At 32.9% G+C, this 18,913-nt stretch overlaps 1 protein-coding gene across 1 annotated transcript; it reads left to right on the forward strand.

Moving 5' to 3' along the window:
• The first annotated feature begins 9,359 nt into the window (after positions 1–9,359).
• ftr92 (finTRIM family, member 92) lies at positions 9,360–18,648 on the forward strand. Its single transcript, XM_056449061.1, has 7 exons — positions 9,360–9,880; positions 11,101–11,184; positions 12,524–12,754; positions 14,543–14,672; positions 16,031–16,090; positions 16,291–16,597; positions 18,164–18,648. Exons 1-7 carry the CDS (start codon positions 9,377–9,379, stop codon positions 18,468–18,470), a joined length of 1,623 nt encoding a protein of 540 aa, XP_056305036.1. The 5' UTR covers positions 9,360–9,376; the 3' UTR covers positions 18,471–18,648.
• The last annotated feature ends 265 nt before the right edge of the window (positions 18,649–18,913 follow it).

Raw genomic sequence — 18,913 nt, forward strand, 5'->3', positions numbered from 1 at the left:
GTTTGGCCGCAGTACCAGACATGACCACCAGGTGAACTTCAGTTTACATTGCTGACCTCATAAGGGCACCTTCTATGTTTTGAGGAACATGAACTGTATTTTTTTTACTCTTTTGACAACATTTGTAAAGTAGACATCATATTTTGAAGTAGTATGGAACGTTTGGATGTATTTGAGTTGAATTTATCCTCTAAAAAACAATCTAATGTGGATTGCTACGGAGACCCGAAAGGGACGTGGTGGTGGGGGAAAAAATTGGTGGAAGAAAAAAAAAAAGTGATAGAAAAACATATTTTTAAGGTTTTTGCATTCACTTGCAAAGATTTTTGCGAAAATGGGATAGAATGGTAAAATACGGGAGAATTTCGGCAAAAACGGGAGGGTTTACCTGAATTAAGTGAACAGGAAGTGTTTGTGGAGAAACAGTTTTGCGAGGGAACACAAAAACCTTAAAAATATGTTTTCCTATCACTCAGGTTTTTTTTTCTCCCACCAATTCTTTTCCCACCACCACGTCCTTTCCGGGTCTCCGTAGATTGCTGTAGCAAAGTAATGCTTTACAACTCTGATGAGTATACTTGTTAAAAATTCATAAATAACTGTTGCTCAGTAAAATGTATCAAAAATCAGCCACCAGATATGGAAACTTGACATTTTAAGCTTTCAAATGATATATAGTGTGTCATGATCGCTTGATGTTTAGACTACAATATTATGGTTTAAAAACGCTCCCGCAGGTTGCAGAGTGACAGTAAATGTATTTTAAACTATTACTCGTCATACGTAACAAAAAACAGTCGTAAAACATGTATTCAGAAGTCTTAAAACTATACCACGACAAAGTTTGTTGTGATTCGATTAGAATTTAATTGCAAAAAAGTGATGTAAACTTAAGCATCAAATGCCAGAATGATTAGTTAACAGAGCAAAACTAATTTTCGCAGTATTTCCTACATCTTTTTATATAATATTTATATGCTATTAATATAATCAACATTATTATCAATATAATATTATTTTATTCTCAAAAAAAGTCTTATTTCTTTTAGTCTGGATGAAATAAAAGCGGCTTTTATTTTTCAACATTTTTACTGTGTAGAGAACAAACAACGCAATCTCCCTGCAATTCGTAACTTTTTTAATTAGTGGCTAATCCTTATTTGTATGATATCATTCGTACAGTTTAGTCCGATTTCCTCATCCCTCAGTGAGGGGTAGGGGTGGGGTTTGGGCCATGCCTACTTTTAAAAATCGACCATTTCCATAGAAATAAAAACGTATGAATTCGTACAATTTGCAAACTTTTCTGACAACATATAAAAATGTTACGGTTCATTGTGAGACCCAGCTGAAACTAACTGTTGTCTAATGACTTGCCTAATTAACCTAATTAACCATTTAAGCTGAATACTTGCATCTTGCAAAGTATCTAATAAAATATTATGTACTGTCATCATGGCAAAGACAAAAAATTTGTTATAAGAAATTAGTTATGTTAACTAAAAATGTGCTGAAAATAATCTTACCAGGAATAATTAGTATTTTAATTGTAAAATCAAGTCAGTAGCTTTTTCAAGTAACTTTTTCCATTTAATGAAAACATCATAAAATGTAATTTTTTAGAGAGACATCAGGAGTAAGTGCCTGTGTTTGCTGCGTACAATGACCAAAGACCCGTTCACACCAAGCATGATAACAATAAAGATAAAGACAGAGTGGTAAAAATCTTTCTGAGCATATAACAACAGCACAGTTCAGAACACAGCTTTAAAAATAAAGACTTAGAGAAACGATATAGTTGGAATAAGATTTTTTCAACTAATAAACAATAAAACACTAACAGCTAGTCAAAACTATTGAAATATAAAGAGTGAGATGCTAATGGTCTAATCTGATTCAATGATTTATGCTAAGCTAGGCTAACAGTGGTCCCACTAGACCCGCAGTTTGGCTGAATGGATGAAAAAACAATAAAACTCAACTGTTTAACAATAGAAGAGCTGTAAAATATATAAAGAATTGCAATAAAAAAGCTGTAAATGTTCATTTTAGCCATGACTTGATTCAGATGAACCACATCGAAATCACTGCTAAATGATTCTAATATTCACTCATTCATTTTCCTTCGGCTTAGCCCCTTTATTCATCAGGGGTCACCACAGCGGAATGAACCGCCAACTATTCCATTTACATTTAGTCATTTAGCAGACGCTTTTATCCAAAGCGACTTACAAATGAGGACAAGGAAGCAATTTACACAACTATAAGAGCAGCAGTGAACAAGTGCTATAGACAAGTTTCAGGTGTGTAAAAGTCTAAGAAGCAAAACATTAGTAGAAATTTTTTTTTTTTTTTTTTTATTCCAGCATATGCTTTACGCAGCGGATGCCCGTCCAGCTCCAACCCAGTTCTAGAAAACACCCATACACACTCATACACTAATTTAGTTCACACGGAGGAACATGCAAACTCCACACAGAAATGCCAACTAACCCAGCCGGGACTCAAACCAGCGACCTTCTTGCTGTAAGGCCACAGTGCTAACCACTGAGCCCCCGTGCTGCCATGAAACATATTGGTAAAAATCTATTGTTTAACTCTGGAAGAGCTGTAAAATAAGTCTTTTTTTAATGCAGTGTTCGTTTAAGCTCTGAAGTTATTTGAAGCATATGGAAATCACTGCTAAATGAAGCAATATTAAATGCATATTCTGAAACAATGTTTTCTGACTTTATATCTGTTATAGGATATACAATAACGCTTTAAAATACTGTAAGACACTCTCTTATTAAAAGTGACCAACAAATCCGCCATTTACTTTACATATTTACTTATAAAAGTAACTTTCCAAGCAATAGAAATCAACAATTAAATAAAATGACTGAAGTTTGACTCTGATTAATCACTCTTCCTCATCAACAGATGATCGATCTTTATATTAGCTAATGAAGGATAATAATGTTCTGGCAAAGTTGTCTCAATGTTAGGAAGCAGCTCTTCCAGTGGCGTTAATTCAAATTAGCAAGTGGTTTATACTGCATTAAAAACATTAGCATACAAACTGTTCACAAATATTATTGACAAAACATTTAAATAGATATGAGTGAGCAGAAACTCGTAAGAAATCACTTTCACATGGTTTTACGTATTTCACAAAATCAGAAACGGGTATTTTTAGTTCTACCTGCAATAGAATATTGAAGATAAGTGTGCTAACTTCTGCTAAACACCGTAAGCTTTCTATTTAATAATAATAAACTAGCTCACTCACATCATGTTTATTCATTTCTAAGTAAAACTTTTGTTTACATTTCCCTCCAGCAGCCATCAGTGTTTCGCGGCGAACATCAGAAATCAAGATGCATCGAGTTTATGATCAGAAGAGCGTTATTAAAATAATGAATCGGTTATTAGAGACAGATTTGAGGAGAGGATTGATAAAGCTGTATTTCCACTCACCTGAGGAAGCGCGGATCCCTAGAGCGCGCCGTTGTCTTTTATAGGAGTGTGAACGCGCGCGCGCGCTCCCGGCTGACAGGAACGAGTTTCGTAAAAGCACGAGGCGCGTCACACGTGTTACGAGCTTAGAAATGACTTTACAGACACTGTGCTCTATCAGCGTTTATACACACACATTAATCAGCATATACAAGAGTGTATTTTAAATATCCCGAATACACTCGTGACTGTGGTGTGAAGCTAAATATCATGAGGTACCATCAGTGCAACACCAGTATGAAGATATCAAAATATCTTCTTGAATTTAACGAAGAATACTGAAATATTCGTTTATTATTGACATTATAATTGGCTTATTAAATGAATAACGATTGAATATGGATAATACTGATAAAAGTTGAAAACTAGCCAACAATGTAAAGGAAATCAGCCTTAAATTAAGCTGAATCAAATTAATGAATTGAATCAAAGTCTATTGAATTATTTTATGTTAATCTGACTTAAAACAGCTTGTGTAACTTGTAAAATTAAGTTAGAACATGATTAACTTAGTTTAATAAGTTGCAATGACCTAAAAACATATGCTGTCAGGACTAATTGACTATATAATGTTTTACAGAGTCTATGCAGGCAGTTTATCAGGGTTATTTAGATAAACTGTGTGTAATTATTTATTTTGTTAACTTTATTTTCTTTACAGATAAATTTACTGAAGATATCTGAAGGTCAGATTTATTATTTGTTCGCTTTAAATGTAAATAACATGTTCACGGGGTAAAAATGAACGTGTGACTTGCTAAACTATAAGGTTTGATTAAAAATAGATTTTAAAAAGTGAAGTGAAAATGTTTATGTGGGTACAATGTTTAGGAAATAGTGACCAGTTACGCATTTCCCTTACACACACACACACACACACACACACACACACACACACACACACACACACACACACATTTATTTTCTTCTGCTTATATTATACATTTCTCACGCAACGTTTAAAAACACTTAAAATAAAAAAATAAAACTAAAACTAAATGTAGAGTTGAGGTCAGAATTATTAGCCCCCCTGTTTATGTTTTTCCTCAATTTCTGTTTATCAGAGCAGATTTCAGCACATTTCTAATCATAATAGTGTTAATAACTCATCTCTAATAACCGATTTATTTTCTCTTCACCATGATGACAGTAAATAATATTAGACTAGATATTCTTCAAGACACTAGTATTCAGCTTAAAGTCACATTTAAAGGCTTCACTAGGGTATTTAGGGTAAAGTTAGGGTAATTAGGCAAGTCATTGTATAACAGTGGTTTATTCTCACTGAAAAAAATTATTCAAAGCTAATTCCTTGGATTTACTCATTTTTTACGTTGAGTGGTTGTAAACAATTTATTTGGGCTGAATTTAAACAAACAAATTAAGTTGAACATTATTAAATTTAATTTGTTTAAATTCAACACAAATAAACAGTTTGCAACAGTTTTGCAGACAACACTTTTTTCAGTGACTATCGAAAAAATACAGCTTAAACGGGCTAATAATACTGACCTTAAAAGGGTGGTTTAAAAAATTAAAAACTGCTTTTATTCTAGCTGAAATAAAACAAATAAGACTTTCTCCAGAAGAACAAATATTAGAGGAAATACTGAGAGAAACTCCTCAATCTGAGAAACATCATCTGGGAAATATTTAAAAAAGAAAACAAAATTGAAAGGGGGGCTAATAATTCTGACTTTGTATATAAAATAACACGAGGGCGAATAATTTTGACTTTAACTCTGTGTCTATATAAATAAATATATATATATATATATATATATATATATATATAATGTTGTTGTTTTTTTCATAATAATGCCAATAAACTCAGATCAGCATTTCTAAAGTCTACATGTAAGCATAAACGCACTATTTGGAGAACATTTATCACTCATTAGCATCACTGAAACTATTGATGCAGATATTAATTTTCTTCAGATTAGTCTCTTTATTCATCAGGGGTCACCACAGCGCAATGAATCGCCAACTATTCCAGCATATGTTTTACACAGCGGATGCCCTCCCAGCTGCAATTCAGTACTGGGAAACACCCATACACACTCATTCACACACACTCATATACTATGGCCAGTTTAGTTGATCAGTTCCCCTATAGCGCATGTGTTTGGACTGTGGGGGAAACCGGAGCACCCGGAGGAAACCCACACCAACACGGGGAGAACATGCAAACTCCACACAGAAACACCAACTGACCCAGCCGGGACTCAAACCTTCTTGCTGTGAGGTCACAGTGCTAACCACTGAGCCACCGTGATGCCCTAATACAGATGTTAAAAAGGTTAAAATAATTCCACTTGTATTTTTCTTTTGCATTGTATTTTTTTTGTATTAAACAAAAATATTAAAACATTGTATTAAAATAATAATAATAATAATAACAATATGAATATGAATAATATGAATAATAATAATACTATGAATAATAAAAGTAATTGATTAAATGAATAAATCTCACCCTTTCATAACACAGGAAATACAATTATGAAACAAAAGAAATTAGATTATGAAACGGCACTAATTGCACATTGTGTGTCTTCCTGCTGTATTATCGTCCCTTTTAACAAGTTATACAACCTTGTGCGTGTTTGACAATTGCACGGCACCTGGACTCTGCCCGCATATATAAACCTTATCAACACACACACACGCACACACACAAAAACACACACATGCACGCGCACGCACCCACACACACACATATGCGTGCACACAGCAGGCGAACATCAGTTTAAAGGGACAGTTCACTCAAAAATGATCATTTACTCACTCTTCAATTGTAGAAACACAAAAGAAGAATGTTCAAAACCTGTAGCCAATCACATCCACAGTATTTGTTTTCCCCACAATGGCAGTCAATGGTTTCCAGCATTCTTCAAAACATCTTCTTTTGTGTTTAAGAGAAGAAAGAAACTGAAATAGGTTTAAAACAACTGTAGGGAGAATAAATAGTGAGTAAATGTTCATTTCTGGGTGAACTGACCCTTTAAGATGCTCTCAGGGTATGCAAATACATAATAATGCCTTAAACTGTAAAAGAGATTGGAAAAACAACAGTAGACTCGCTTTTCTGTAGTAAATTATATAGACTAGCAGGTTATTCTAGAATTATTTGACTAAACACACACACACAGTAGAGTTCTGTTAAAGAGACAGATCACCTAAAACACCAATAATGCAAAGTGCCTGAAACACATTTATATCTGATCATCAACTGTCATAAGCTCAATCATATACTATTTTTACATGTGTTTTTATTTCAATACTCTTTAAATTTGTTTTTTATCTAAATACTATTTTTACATTTGTTTTTTATGCTATTTTTAAAATTCGTTTATTTCGATAATTCTTTAATTTGATACTATTTCTATTAGTTCAATTAATTTTAGATCAATGCTTTTTGCAGTTTTAATTTTAATACTATTTTTACATTTGTTTTCTTTCAATATTATTCTTTTTATACTATTTTTACATTTGTTGTTTTTTCGATGCTATTTTAAATTTATTACAATGGTATTTTTATATTTATTATTTAGATTCTATTTTTACATTTGTTGTTATTTCTATACTATTATTAAATAATTTTTGATACTATTTATGTTTGTTTTATTTCGATGTTATTGTTACACCAATACTGTTTTTAAAAAAAATCCGATACTATTTTTACATTTGTTTTAATTTCAATACTCTTTAAATTTGTTTTTATCTAAATACTATTTTTAAAATGCTATTATTTCGATAATTCTTTATTTGATACTATTTCTATTAGTTCAATTAATTTTAGATCAATGCTTTTTGCAGTTTTAATTTTAAAACTATTTTTACATTTGTTATTTCCATATTTTTTTATTTGATGCTATTTTTAAAATTACTTTTCTATTTCGATTCTATTGCTAATTTGTTATTTAGATTCTATTTTTTACATTTGTTTTATTTCGATTCATTTCTTTAATTAGTTTTTATTTTGATACTATTTTTACATTTGTTGTTTTTTTGATAATATTTTATAAATTTGTTTATTTCGATACTATTTTTACATCTATCCTATTTTTAATCTATTCTTTTCAACACTGTTTTTACATTTGCTATTTCGATACTTTTTTATTTGATACTATTTTTAAATTACTTTTATTTCGGTACTACTTTTACATTTGTTGCTATTTCAATACTATTTTTACATCAATACTATTTTTAAACTATTTTTGATGCCATTTTTACATTTGTTATTTGAATTTTTTGTTTGATATTATTATTTTTTATTAATTTTTATTTAGATTCTATTGTTAATTTGTTATTTCGATACTATTTTTACATTTGTTTTCTTTCGATGCTATTTTAAATTTATTACAATGGTATTTTTATATTTATTATTTAGATTCTATTTTTACATTTGTTGTTATTTCTATACTATTATTAAATAATTTTTGATACTATTTATGTTTGTTTTATTTCAATGTTATTGTTACATCAATACTGTTTTTAAAAAAAATTCCGATACCATTTTTACATTTGTTATTTTGATGCTTTTATTATATTTAGTTTTATTTTAAAACTCTTTTTAATTTAGTTTTTATTTCGATACTATTTTATTACTCGTTTTTATGTTGATACTAATTTAAAATTGTTTTATTTCGATGCTGTTCTTCAATTAGTTTTTAATAGAATACTATTTTTTATTAGTTTTTATTTCGATACTGTGTTTACATTTGTTTAATTTTGATACTATTTTTACATCAATACTATTTTTTTACTTTTTTGATACAATTTTTACATTTGTTTTAATTTCGATGCTATTTTTACATTTGTTATTTTGATGCATTTTTAATTTAGTATATATATAGTATATATAGTAATATATATACATACATATATATATACATATATATATTTTTTAAATATATTTTTTATTTTTTGTTTCGATAGTTTAATAACACTATTTGTATACTGTTTTTAACACATTTTTTTTTAAATTTTTTTGTTAAAAAAAGTATTTTTTGATACTATTTTTAAAATTGTTTTAATTTTTTTACTAATAAAAAAACAGATTTATGATGCACATTTTTTTATATGTATGTATGCACATCTTGCTGTTAGCATCAATCATTTTCTGTGCAATTTTCCAAAATGCACATAAAAATAGCAGGATGGAAACATAATTGCTTTTTTCAGCATTATTTCAATTACAAATCCTTTTTTAAATCATCACCATCACTGTTATGTCACAAAATGCCTTTAGACTTCTGCCTCATAACTTTAGACAATGCAATTATTGTATTTATTTCAAGCTGCCTTGCAATGTTCAGGTCTCGGCGGTTGGGTTGTTATAACACAAACAGAAAGAAGGAAACTGTAATGTTTGTTTTGTTGCATGTATATTAAATATTTTCTTAAATAAAGAATATACATTAAAAAAAAATATATATATATATACATATATATACACATATATATATACACACACAAATATATATATATATATATATATATATATATATATATATATATATATATATATATATATATATATATATATATATAAATACATCTTCTTAAGTGTTCAGAACAAGATAAAGACAGTAAAACAGGTTTGATGTTATGTTAATGTTGACAGTTTTTATTTTTGGGTGCACTGTCACTTTAAGCAACCATCTGCCTATTTGCACTTAAGTTTCACTTTAGCCTCTCTTTATCTAGATCACACACACAGTAGAGAGCTCCACCCACACACACACACACACACACACACACACACACACACACACACACACACACACACACACACACACACACACACACACACAAGGAAAAGCAGAAATCGAAACTAAAGTGTTTGTCTCGTCTCTTTAACGCTGAGCAAATGGCAGATGAGCAGGATCCACACGTGCGCTCTGTTTATCTACAGGACCTGAGTGAAAGCAGCTCTCCTCCAGATGTGAATGAGTCTGTGGCCTCTACTGCAGACCTACAGGACCCTAGTGAAACCACCTTTTCTCAAGATCTTAATGTGTCTGAGGCTTCTACTGCAGACCAACAGGACCTGAGTGAAAGCACGTGTCCTCCAGACATGGAAGAGTCTGTGGCCTCTGCTGCAGACCTACAGGACCTGAGTGAAAGCAGCTGTCCTGCAGATCCTCATGTGTCCTCTGTTTCGGAGCAGCTGGAGAGCACAGTGCTGGAGTCTGGAGGTGCAGATGTGAAGGATGTTTACTGTGAAACTCACCTGAGGACGCACGCTGCAAATGCACACTTACTAGTGCACTCCAGTGGACGCCTGCAGGGGGAGACGTGCAGGGAGCATCAGAACCTGCCGGAGGTTTATGGAGGACACAACACCACTGCGCAGGAGAGAACAGAGAAACAGGTATGAAACAGAAGCAGGTATAACACACTTAATAATTCAATGGCATGGAGTGCAATATTCCACTTATACTACATCTACTGCACAATATGTCAAATAATTCCACAGTGTCATCTATTATTCCACTTATATTACTTATATTGTGCATTATTTTCTAATAATTTAACAGTCTGTCATCAATTATTCCACTTATACTACTAATATTTTGCATTCTTTTAATAATTTAACAGTCTGTAATAAATTATTCTAATACTAATTATACTGTGCATTATTGTCTAATAATTGAATGGCTTGAAGTGCATTATTCCACTTATACCATGTCTTATTTCGCCTTATTTCATATAATGCAACAGTCTGTCATCAATTATTCTACTTATACACTACTTAAACTGTATTAATTTCTAATATTTCAACACTGTCATCAATTATTCCTCTTATACTGGGCATTATTATGTAATAATTCAATGACACACAGTGCATTATTCAGTTTGTACAACTTATATTGTGCATTATTTTCTAACAATTCAACACTTTCATCAATTATTCTGCATATACTACTTAAACTGTGCATCAATGTCTAATAATTCAACACTCCGTCATCAATTACTCCACTTATACTGTGCATTATTATGTAATAATTCAATGACACAGTGTGCATTATTCAGTTTATACTACTTATATTGTGTATTATGTCCTAAATTCAACACTTTCATCAATTATTTCACTTATACTACTTCTACTATGCATTATTTTCTAATAATACAACAGTCTCTCATCGATTATTCTGCTTATACTAATTATACTGTGCATTATTGTCTAATAACTGAACAGCTCGAAGTGCATTATTCCATATTATGCCTTATTTCATATAATGCAACAGTCTGTCATCAGTTATTCTGCTTATACTACTTAAACTGTGCATTATTTTCTAATAATTGAACAGTCTGTCATAAATTATTGTGCACATAATATTCTAATAATTCAATGGCCTACTATATGTTATTTTCTAATAATTCAGTGACACAGAGTGCATTATTCCACTTATATGATGTACTATATTGTCAATTATTCCACTTAAACTGAGCATTATTTTCTAATAATTCAACAGTTATATATTAGTATATAAAGTGACTGTTTATACTATTAAATGCAGTAGAATACTGTATATGTGTGCGATTTGGGATGCACCTGCAGCCTTGGTGATATTGTCCAATAATTCCCAGAGCCAGCTGCAAAAGTCCAAGCAGATGATCAGGGATAGAGAGACAGAGCTGAAGGAAATGCGGAAAGCTGCAGGAAACCTCAGGGTGAGTGGATAATGTCTAATCAATTAGCTGAAATCTTCTGTCTTAAAAACAAACTGCTCATAAGTGTAAACATACCTGGAAAATAAAGCTCTTTCTGATTGATGAAGGCTCAAGAATTTACAGAACCTACAGCTAAGGGTGTCGTATGCATGTTACTGATTATTCTAAAGTATAAACATCCCAGATATTTCAGATACGCGCTAAGTGAACATACATGCTCATCTGATAAACAATGCTGAAGTCGGTTGGGTGCAGTACTGGGTTGCAGCTGGAAGAGCATCTGCTACGTAAAACATTTGCTGGAATAGTTGGCGGGTCATTCCGCTGTGGCGACCTCTGAAACAGAGACTAAGCCGAAGGAAAATGAATCAACGCTGTCTTTGAGCTAGTCTCTGTAACTCCGCCCACTGCCATTTTAACCAATTATATTTGTACAGCCTGGGATGCCAGATAGTGTAAAACAGTGTATTGAATTCAGACTCAGCTGAAAATGCACCTCTGGAGGACAGAAGCAGATGCAGAAATTAGACACATGTTCACAGTTATAAATTATACATGAGAGGGTTTTTAATTGGCAAATGATATAAATATCACAAAGTTAAAACATTAACTGAGCATCTCACAGTGTAAAGCTGCGGTCACACTGCACTTTTTGCCCACATAGACTGCTACTCATACGCAAGCGAATGCGTCAGAGTGGAAACACAAGCTTGTGTGAGAGGTTTCGCAGTTCGCTGCATTGCAAAATTCAAGCTTGGTGAACTTACAATTGCCTCACGTGACAGCGTGAGACCAATCGAAGATCAAAACATGACCTCTCTGGACATATTTAAAACATGGACCAATCGCTCGTATTTTTCTATGTCTAATCATTTTGTTTAATTCTGCCCTTTTCACAGCGCTGTACGACAGAATTTCGCATACTCAAACTCTAGAGTAACTGCAGCATGAGCAGGATCTTCAGGCATGCTCTGCTCCTGTTTGTGCCATCAATCTGGCAACCAGGTTAAAAAACCCCTCTCCAATATTTTGAATTTGGACTGCAATACCGAGTTCAACCACTAGTCAGTGCTACATACTGCACCTTTAACTTGTTTTTCTTGGTTATTGCGAACAAGCTATACGCGGATATTCAGTAATACAGTGCATGAAATAGACAATATATCACTTCAAATGACAGAGAATGATTATTTTTAGATTTGTTTTAGTCTCTGTAAGATGTTATGGACTAAATTTTTGTTATTCCCAAAGTGAGCAGAATCATGTGACAATTCAGAAACTATCCTTCAATTGGTTCCCATTGGTCCTCATGTAAATCTGTCTGCATTTCCCCACACAGAACCTGACTAAAGCCACAGAGGAAGAAGGCGACAGGATCTTCACCGATATGCTCAGCTTCATACGCAGAAGCCACACAGAGATGATGAATCTGCTCCAGACTCAGATGAGCGTGGAGATGGACAGAATTCAGGAACATCTGGAACAACTGGACCAGGAGATCCACAAACTGAAGAGAAAACACTCTGAACTGGAGCAGCTTTCAACTGAAGATCACTTACACTTACTACAGGTGACAACAGGCTCGAGATATTACACTTCTGTCTGGAATACTGGAATTAGCGTGTTGCAGACGAAAGTCAAGAGGGTCATCTCTGGGGGCCCCCAAAATGTGTGGGCCCTAAGAATCATCTTAACTTAAAACAGCTGATGGAGTATACACTAACCTGCGGATTATTCAGACACTAGATGGAGACAGACTAAAACAGCTGATGGAGTATACACTAACCTGCGCATTATTCAGACACTAGATGGAGACAGACTAAAACAGCTGATGGAGTATACACTAACCTGAGCATTATTCAGACACTAGATGGAGACAGACTAAAACAGCTGATGGAGTATACACTAACCTGCGCATTATTCAGACACTAGATGGAGACAGACTAAAACAGCTGATGGAGTATACACTAACCTGAGCATTATTCAGACACTAGATGGAGACAGACTAAAACAGCTGATGGAGTATACACTAACCTGCGCATTATTCAGACACTAGATGGAGACAGACTAAAACAGCTGATGGAGTATACACTAACCTGAGCATTATTCAGACACTAGATGGAGACAGACTAAAACAGCTGATGGAGTATACACTAACCTGAGCATTATTCAGACACTAGATGGAGACAGACTAAAACAGCTGATGGAGTATACACTAACCTGTGCATTATTCAGACACTAGATGGAGACAGACTAAAACAGCTGATGGAGTATACACTAACCTGTGCATTATTCAGACACTAGATGGAGACAGACTAAAACAGCTGATGGAGTATACACTAACCTGTGCATTATTCAGACACTAGATGGAGACAGACTAAAACAGCTGATGGAGTATACACTAACCTGAGCATTATTCAGACACTAGATGGAGACAAACAGACTAAAACAGCTGATGGAGTATACACTAACCTGAGCATTATTCAGACACTAGATGGAGACAGACTAAAACAGCTGATGGAGTATACACTAACCTGCGCATTATTCAGACACTAGATGGAGACAAACAGACTAAAACAGCTGATGGAGTATACACTAACCTGTGCATTATTCAGACACTAGATGGAGACAGACTAAAACAGCTGATGGAGTATACACTAACCTGCGCATTATTCAGACACTAGATGGAGACAGACTAAAACAGCTGATGGAGTATACACTAACCTGAGCATTATTCAGACACTAGATGGAGACAGACAGACTAAAACAGCTGATGGAGTATACACTAACCTGAGCATTATTCAGACACTAGATGGAGACAAACAGACTAAAACAGCTGATGGAGTATACACTAACCTGTGCATTATTCAGACACTAGATGGAGACAGACAGACTAAAACAGCTGATGGAGTATACACTAACCTGAGCATTATTCAGACACTAGATGGAGACAGACTAAAACAGCTGATGGAGTATACACTAACCTGAGCATTATTCAGACACTAGATGGAGACAAACAGATAAAAACTGCAGCATAAAAAGACAAGCATGTAAATATGGATGTGAACGTATTCACTGGCAGACAAAATGATTCAAAGTATCTGGATTAGTCTGTACTATTTAGCGGTTGTTATCTGGGAATATTATACCTTTGAATGCCTTGACTAACCAATCAGAATCAAGTATTCCAGAGAGCAATGCAATAATTCAAATTACTAACAGAATCACCTTTCAGCTAATAAAGACTGGGCTGCTTGGTTGATCTGTGCAAAAGATGCTTTGGATAAAAGAGGCTCTGGAATGGCTAATGCTCATCTGTTGTAGTAGCACATTTATTTTCTTCTGTCCTGTTTCTCAGAGCACTGACGTGCCCAGCCTGACCGCTAACCCACAGTTCTCTTTTGGGGAAATGATCAAGTCCCTCTCCTCATTAACTGCACAAATACAGGATGTCTGGAGACGGGAAATCAGCAGCATTTCCTCAGCAGGTAAAAAAATGATGAGCAAAATCTAAATAAGTTGATGCCTTACTAAAAAACTATTTTAGTCAAGGAGAATGAGAGTGTTTCATTACACTGATTTCCTAGTCGAACTATAAACCATTGTGATCAGATATTCTACCAGTGGTAAAGCATCAAGTATTTCATGCACATAACTCTGCACAAACTGATGGATTTGTCGATACTTCAATAAATCCTGCAAAACTTTAGGGGTGTAAATTGGACATCTCATCACAATACGATATAATACAACACGATATGTTGATACTCTTAGCCAAGCAATACAATATTTGTTGATAATATTGTACATGACAATATGACATGATATGATACGATACAATGTAATATGTTGATACTCTTAGCCAAGCAATATGATATTTACCGATACTTCAATAAATTCTGACAAAGATTAGGGCTGTGAATCGGATGTCTCAGCTCATCACAATACAATACGATACAATACAATACGATATTTCGATATTTTTTGCCAAGCAATACGATATTTGTAAATACTTCAATAAAGTCTGCAAAACTCTTGGGGTGTAAATTAGACATCTCATCACAATACGATTTATGATAATATGATACAATACGATATTTCGATATTCTTTGCCAAGCGTTACGATATTTGTCGATACTTCAATAAATTCTGCAAAACTCTAGGGGTGTAAATTGTACATCTCAATACAATACGATATAATACAATATGATTTACCGATACTCTTTGCCAAGCAATACGATATTTACCGATACTTCAGTAAATTCTGTAAAACACTATGGGTGTAAATTGGACGTCTCCTCACAATATGATACAATATAATACAATACGTTGATACACCTGAACAGCGATACGGTATTTGTTAATACTTCATTAAGTTAAGCAAAACATTAGGGGTGTAAATTGGACATCTCATCACAATACAACACGTTGATACTCTTAGCCAAGCAATACAATATTTGTTGATGTCAATAAATTCAGCAAAACACCAGCAGTGTTAATTGGATGTTGCCACACAGCATGATACATTACAATACGATATGAAATGATATGTGGATACTTTTAGCCAATGATATGTTATTATGATAAATTCTACCAAAACACTAAAGGTGTAAACTGGACGTCTCATCACAAAACGATATAATACGATACGATACAATACATGTCAATACTCTAAGCCAGCGATATGATGTTTGTTGATACTTCAGTAGTCTGCAAAACACTAGGGGTGTAAATTGGACATCCTGAAATGATACAATACGATATGTCGATACTCTTAGTCAGCGGTTTGATATTTGTCGATACTTCAATAAAGTAATAACCATTCTCTAACCTCATGTTTCTGTAGTGATCACAGAGAAGATCTTACTGCCTGTTGAACCCAAGACGAGGGATGAGTTTCTACAGTGTGAGTCCTCTATAGACGTTTCTGTTCAAGTTTCAATAAATAAATAAAGATGGTCATAGTACTTGTTTAGTTTCAATCCTTCATTAATTAAGACAGTGGTGTCCAGTAGGGCTGCACGATTAATCACAATAATGATTTTTATTGTTGTCTCCGCACAGACCAATGGCTCAAACCAAACATTGTTTCTTGTCTTCCTTCAGTTCTGGTTCCCTTGAGTCTGGACCCAAACACCGCCCACAGGAGCCTTCGTTTATCAGATCAGAACCGTGCGGTGGCGTGCAGCCCGGACCTCCAGCCGTACCCTGAGCACCCACAGCGCTTCCAGTGGTGGGCGCAGGTTTTGAGTCGAGAGCGTCTGTTTGGCCGCTGCTACTGGGAGGCAGAGTGGAGCGGTCGGTATGGCGTGGACATCGCAGTGTCCTACAGAGACATCGGCCGTACTGGAGAACAGGACGACGCTGGGTTTGGATACAACACACACTCCTGGAGTCTGGACTGCTCTGAAAGGTCATTTTAGTACACAATATCTAAAACTATATGAGCTATATGCACAGCGGATGTTATCCAGCCACTGATAAACAGTTGGTGAAAGGTTAATCAGACATTTTTCAATTGCATTTGGTTCCTTATGCAACATCAATGTTGTAATGTAATTAAAATATAATCAGTAATCTAAACTAAATAGAAATGTTCACAAAATAAAAACTATACTAACAAAACCATTGATGAAAATAACTAAGTAAAAGGAAATTTACAGCAAATGTAAAAATATAATTTCGAAATCAAACAAATTTAAAATGATTAAAAAACAAACAAAAAAAAACTTAAGTGAATCAAAATCAGTATCAAAATAAAACATTGAAAAATAGCAATAGAAACTAATTAAAATATAATAGAAATCAGACTAATTTTAATTGTATCAAAATAAAAAGTAATTGCAAAATAGTATTGTAATTAACAAAATTTAATATAGTATCAAAACAAAAACAAATGTAAAAATAATTTTGAAATAAAACAAATGTAAAAATAGTGAAATGAAAACAAATTGTAAAATAATATCGAAATAAATAGAAAATAAAAATAGTATCGAAATAAAAATGTAAAAAAAAAAACATTGAAATAAAAACAAATTTATAAAATAGTACAAAAAACAACAAATGTAAAAACAGCATTGAATAAAAACTAATTGAAGAATTGTATCAAAATGAAACATGTAAAAACAGTATCAAAATAAAAAGTCATGTAAAAATAGCATTTTAATAAAAACTCATTTGAAAAGAGTATAGAAATAAAAACAAATGTGAAAATAGTATCGAAATAACAAATGTTTAAAAAATTTATCAAAATTAGAAATGCAAAAATAGCATTGAAATAAAATTAATTGAACTAATCGAAATACTATCAAATAAAAAAATTATCGAAATGAACAAATTTTGAAAATTAAAAACAAATGTTAAAATAGTATCGAAATATAAACACATGTTAAAATAGCATTTAAAAAAACAAATTTAAAAAGAGTATACATATAAAAACAAATGTATAAAATATTATTTAAAAAAACGACAAATGTAAAACCAGTATCGAAATAAAACCTAATCGAAGAATTGTATCGAAATAAAACAAATTGTAAAAACAGTTTTGAAACAATAAAAATTTAACAATAGAATCGAAATAAAGTCATTTAAAAATAGTATTAAATAAAAAAGTATTGTAAAAACAAAGATAAAAATAGTATAAAAATAAAAACAAATGCAAAAATAGCATCAAAATAATAACCAATGTAAATCAAAATAGTATCAAAATTAAGGTAGCAAATAATTGCATTGAAATAAATTAATTGAACTAATCGAAATAATATCAAATAAAATATTATCGAAATAAAAACATGTAAAAATAGTATTTATATTTTTTAATAAAAAAAATAGTATTGAAATAAAAACAAATGTAAACACAGTATTGAAATAAAAACTAATTTAATGAGTATCGAAATAAAATCAAATGTAAAAATAGAATCTAAATAAAAACTCATTTAAAATGCTAATCTGTAGTAACCTTGCTATACTCCACATCCAGATACGCAGTGGTGCACGATAACGTGGAGACAGAGGTCAGTGTTCCAGCGTCCCGCAGGATCGGGGTTTATCTGGACACCCGTGTGGGTTTTCTGTGTTTCTACAGCGTCTCAGACCGCATGATCCTCCTGCACAGACTCCACACACGCTTTAATCAACCTCTGCATCCAGGGTTTGGTCTCTTTCAGGGATCCGCTGCCAGATTTTGTTCCCCAGAAATGGACAAACCCAAGAATAAAAAAGCAAGTGCAAATCAAAGACATAGAACCATGAAAAAAATGAGGAAAAGCAGAAAACATTCAGCATAGATTTAAAAGATATACAAGACATGTGTAGTTTACAATAGCGGAGTCTGTTAATAATGTTAAAGCATGCTGAAATGTGACAGTGAACATTTAATTATGTTACTAAGTGTGGTTTAACTTACTGTTAAACTTTTTATACCGTAACAGAGTTGACATTTTGTACTGCAGATGCACATCTGGATGATAATCTCAAGTTCTCATGTTTGAAACACAATAATATGATGAAAAGGCATTAAACAGTGTTTAAAAAGTGAAATTCACTGAATGTCCTCATTAAAAATAACGGAGATGACAGAAACAGAGTTGACAGAAACGAAGTTGAAAATAACAAAGACGACAATAACCATTAGATGACAGTAACAAAGTTGACGTAACTGAGCTGAAAATAACGAAGATGAAAGTAACAGAGTCGGAAATAACAGAGATGACAGTACTGGAGATAAAAA

Source organism: Danio aesculapii, chromosome 23 (assembly GCF_903798145.1).
Source record: "Danio aesculapii chromosome 23, fDanAes4.1, whole genome shotgun sequence".
Lineage (NCBI taxonomy): Eukaryota > Metazoa > Chordata > Actinopteri > Cypriniformes > Danionidae > Danio > Danio aesculapii.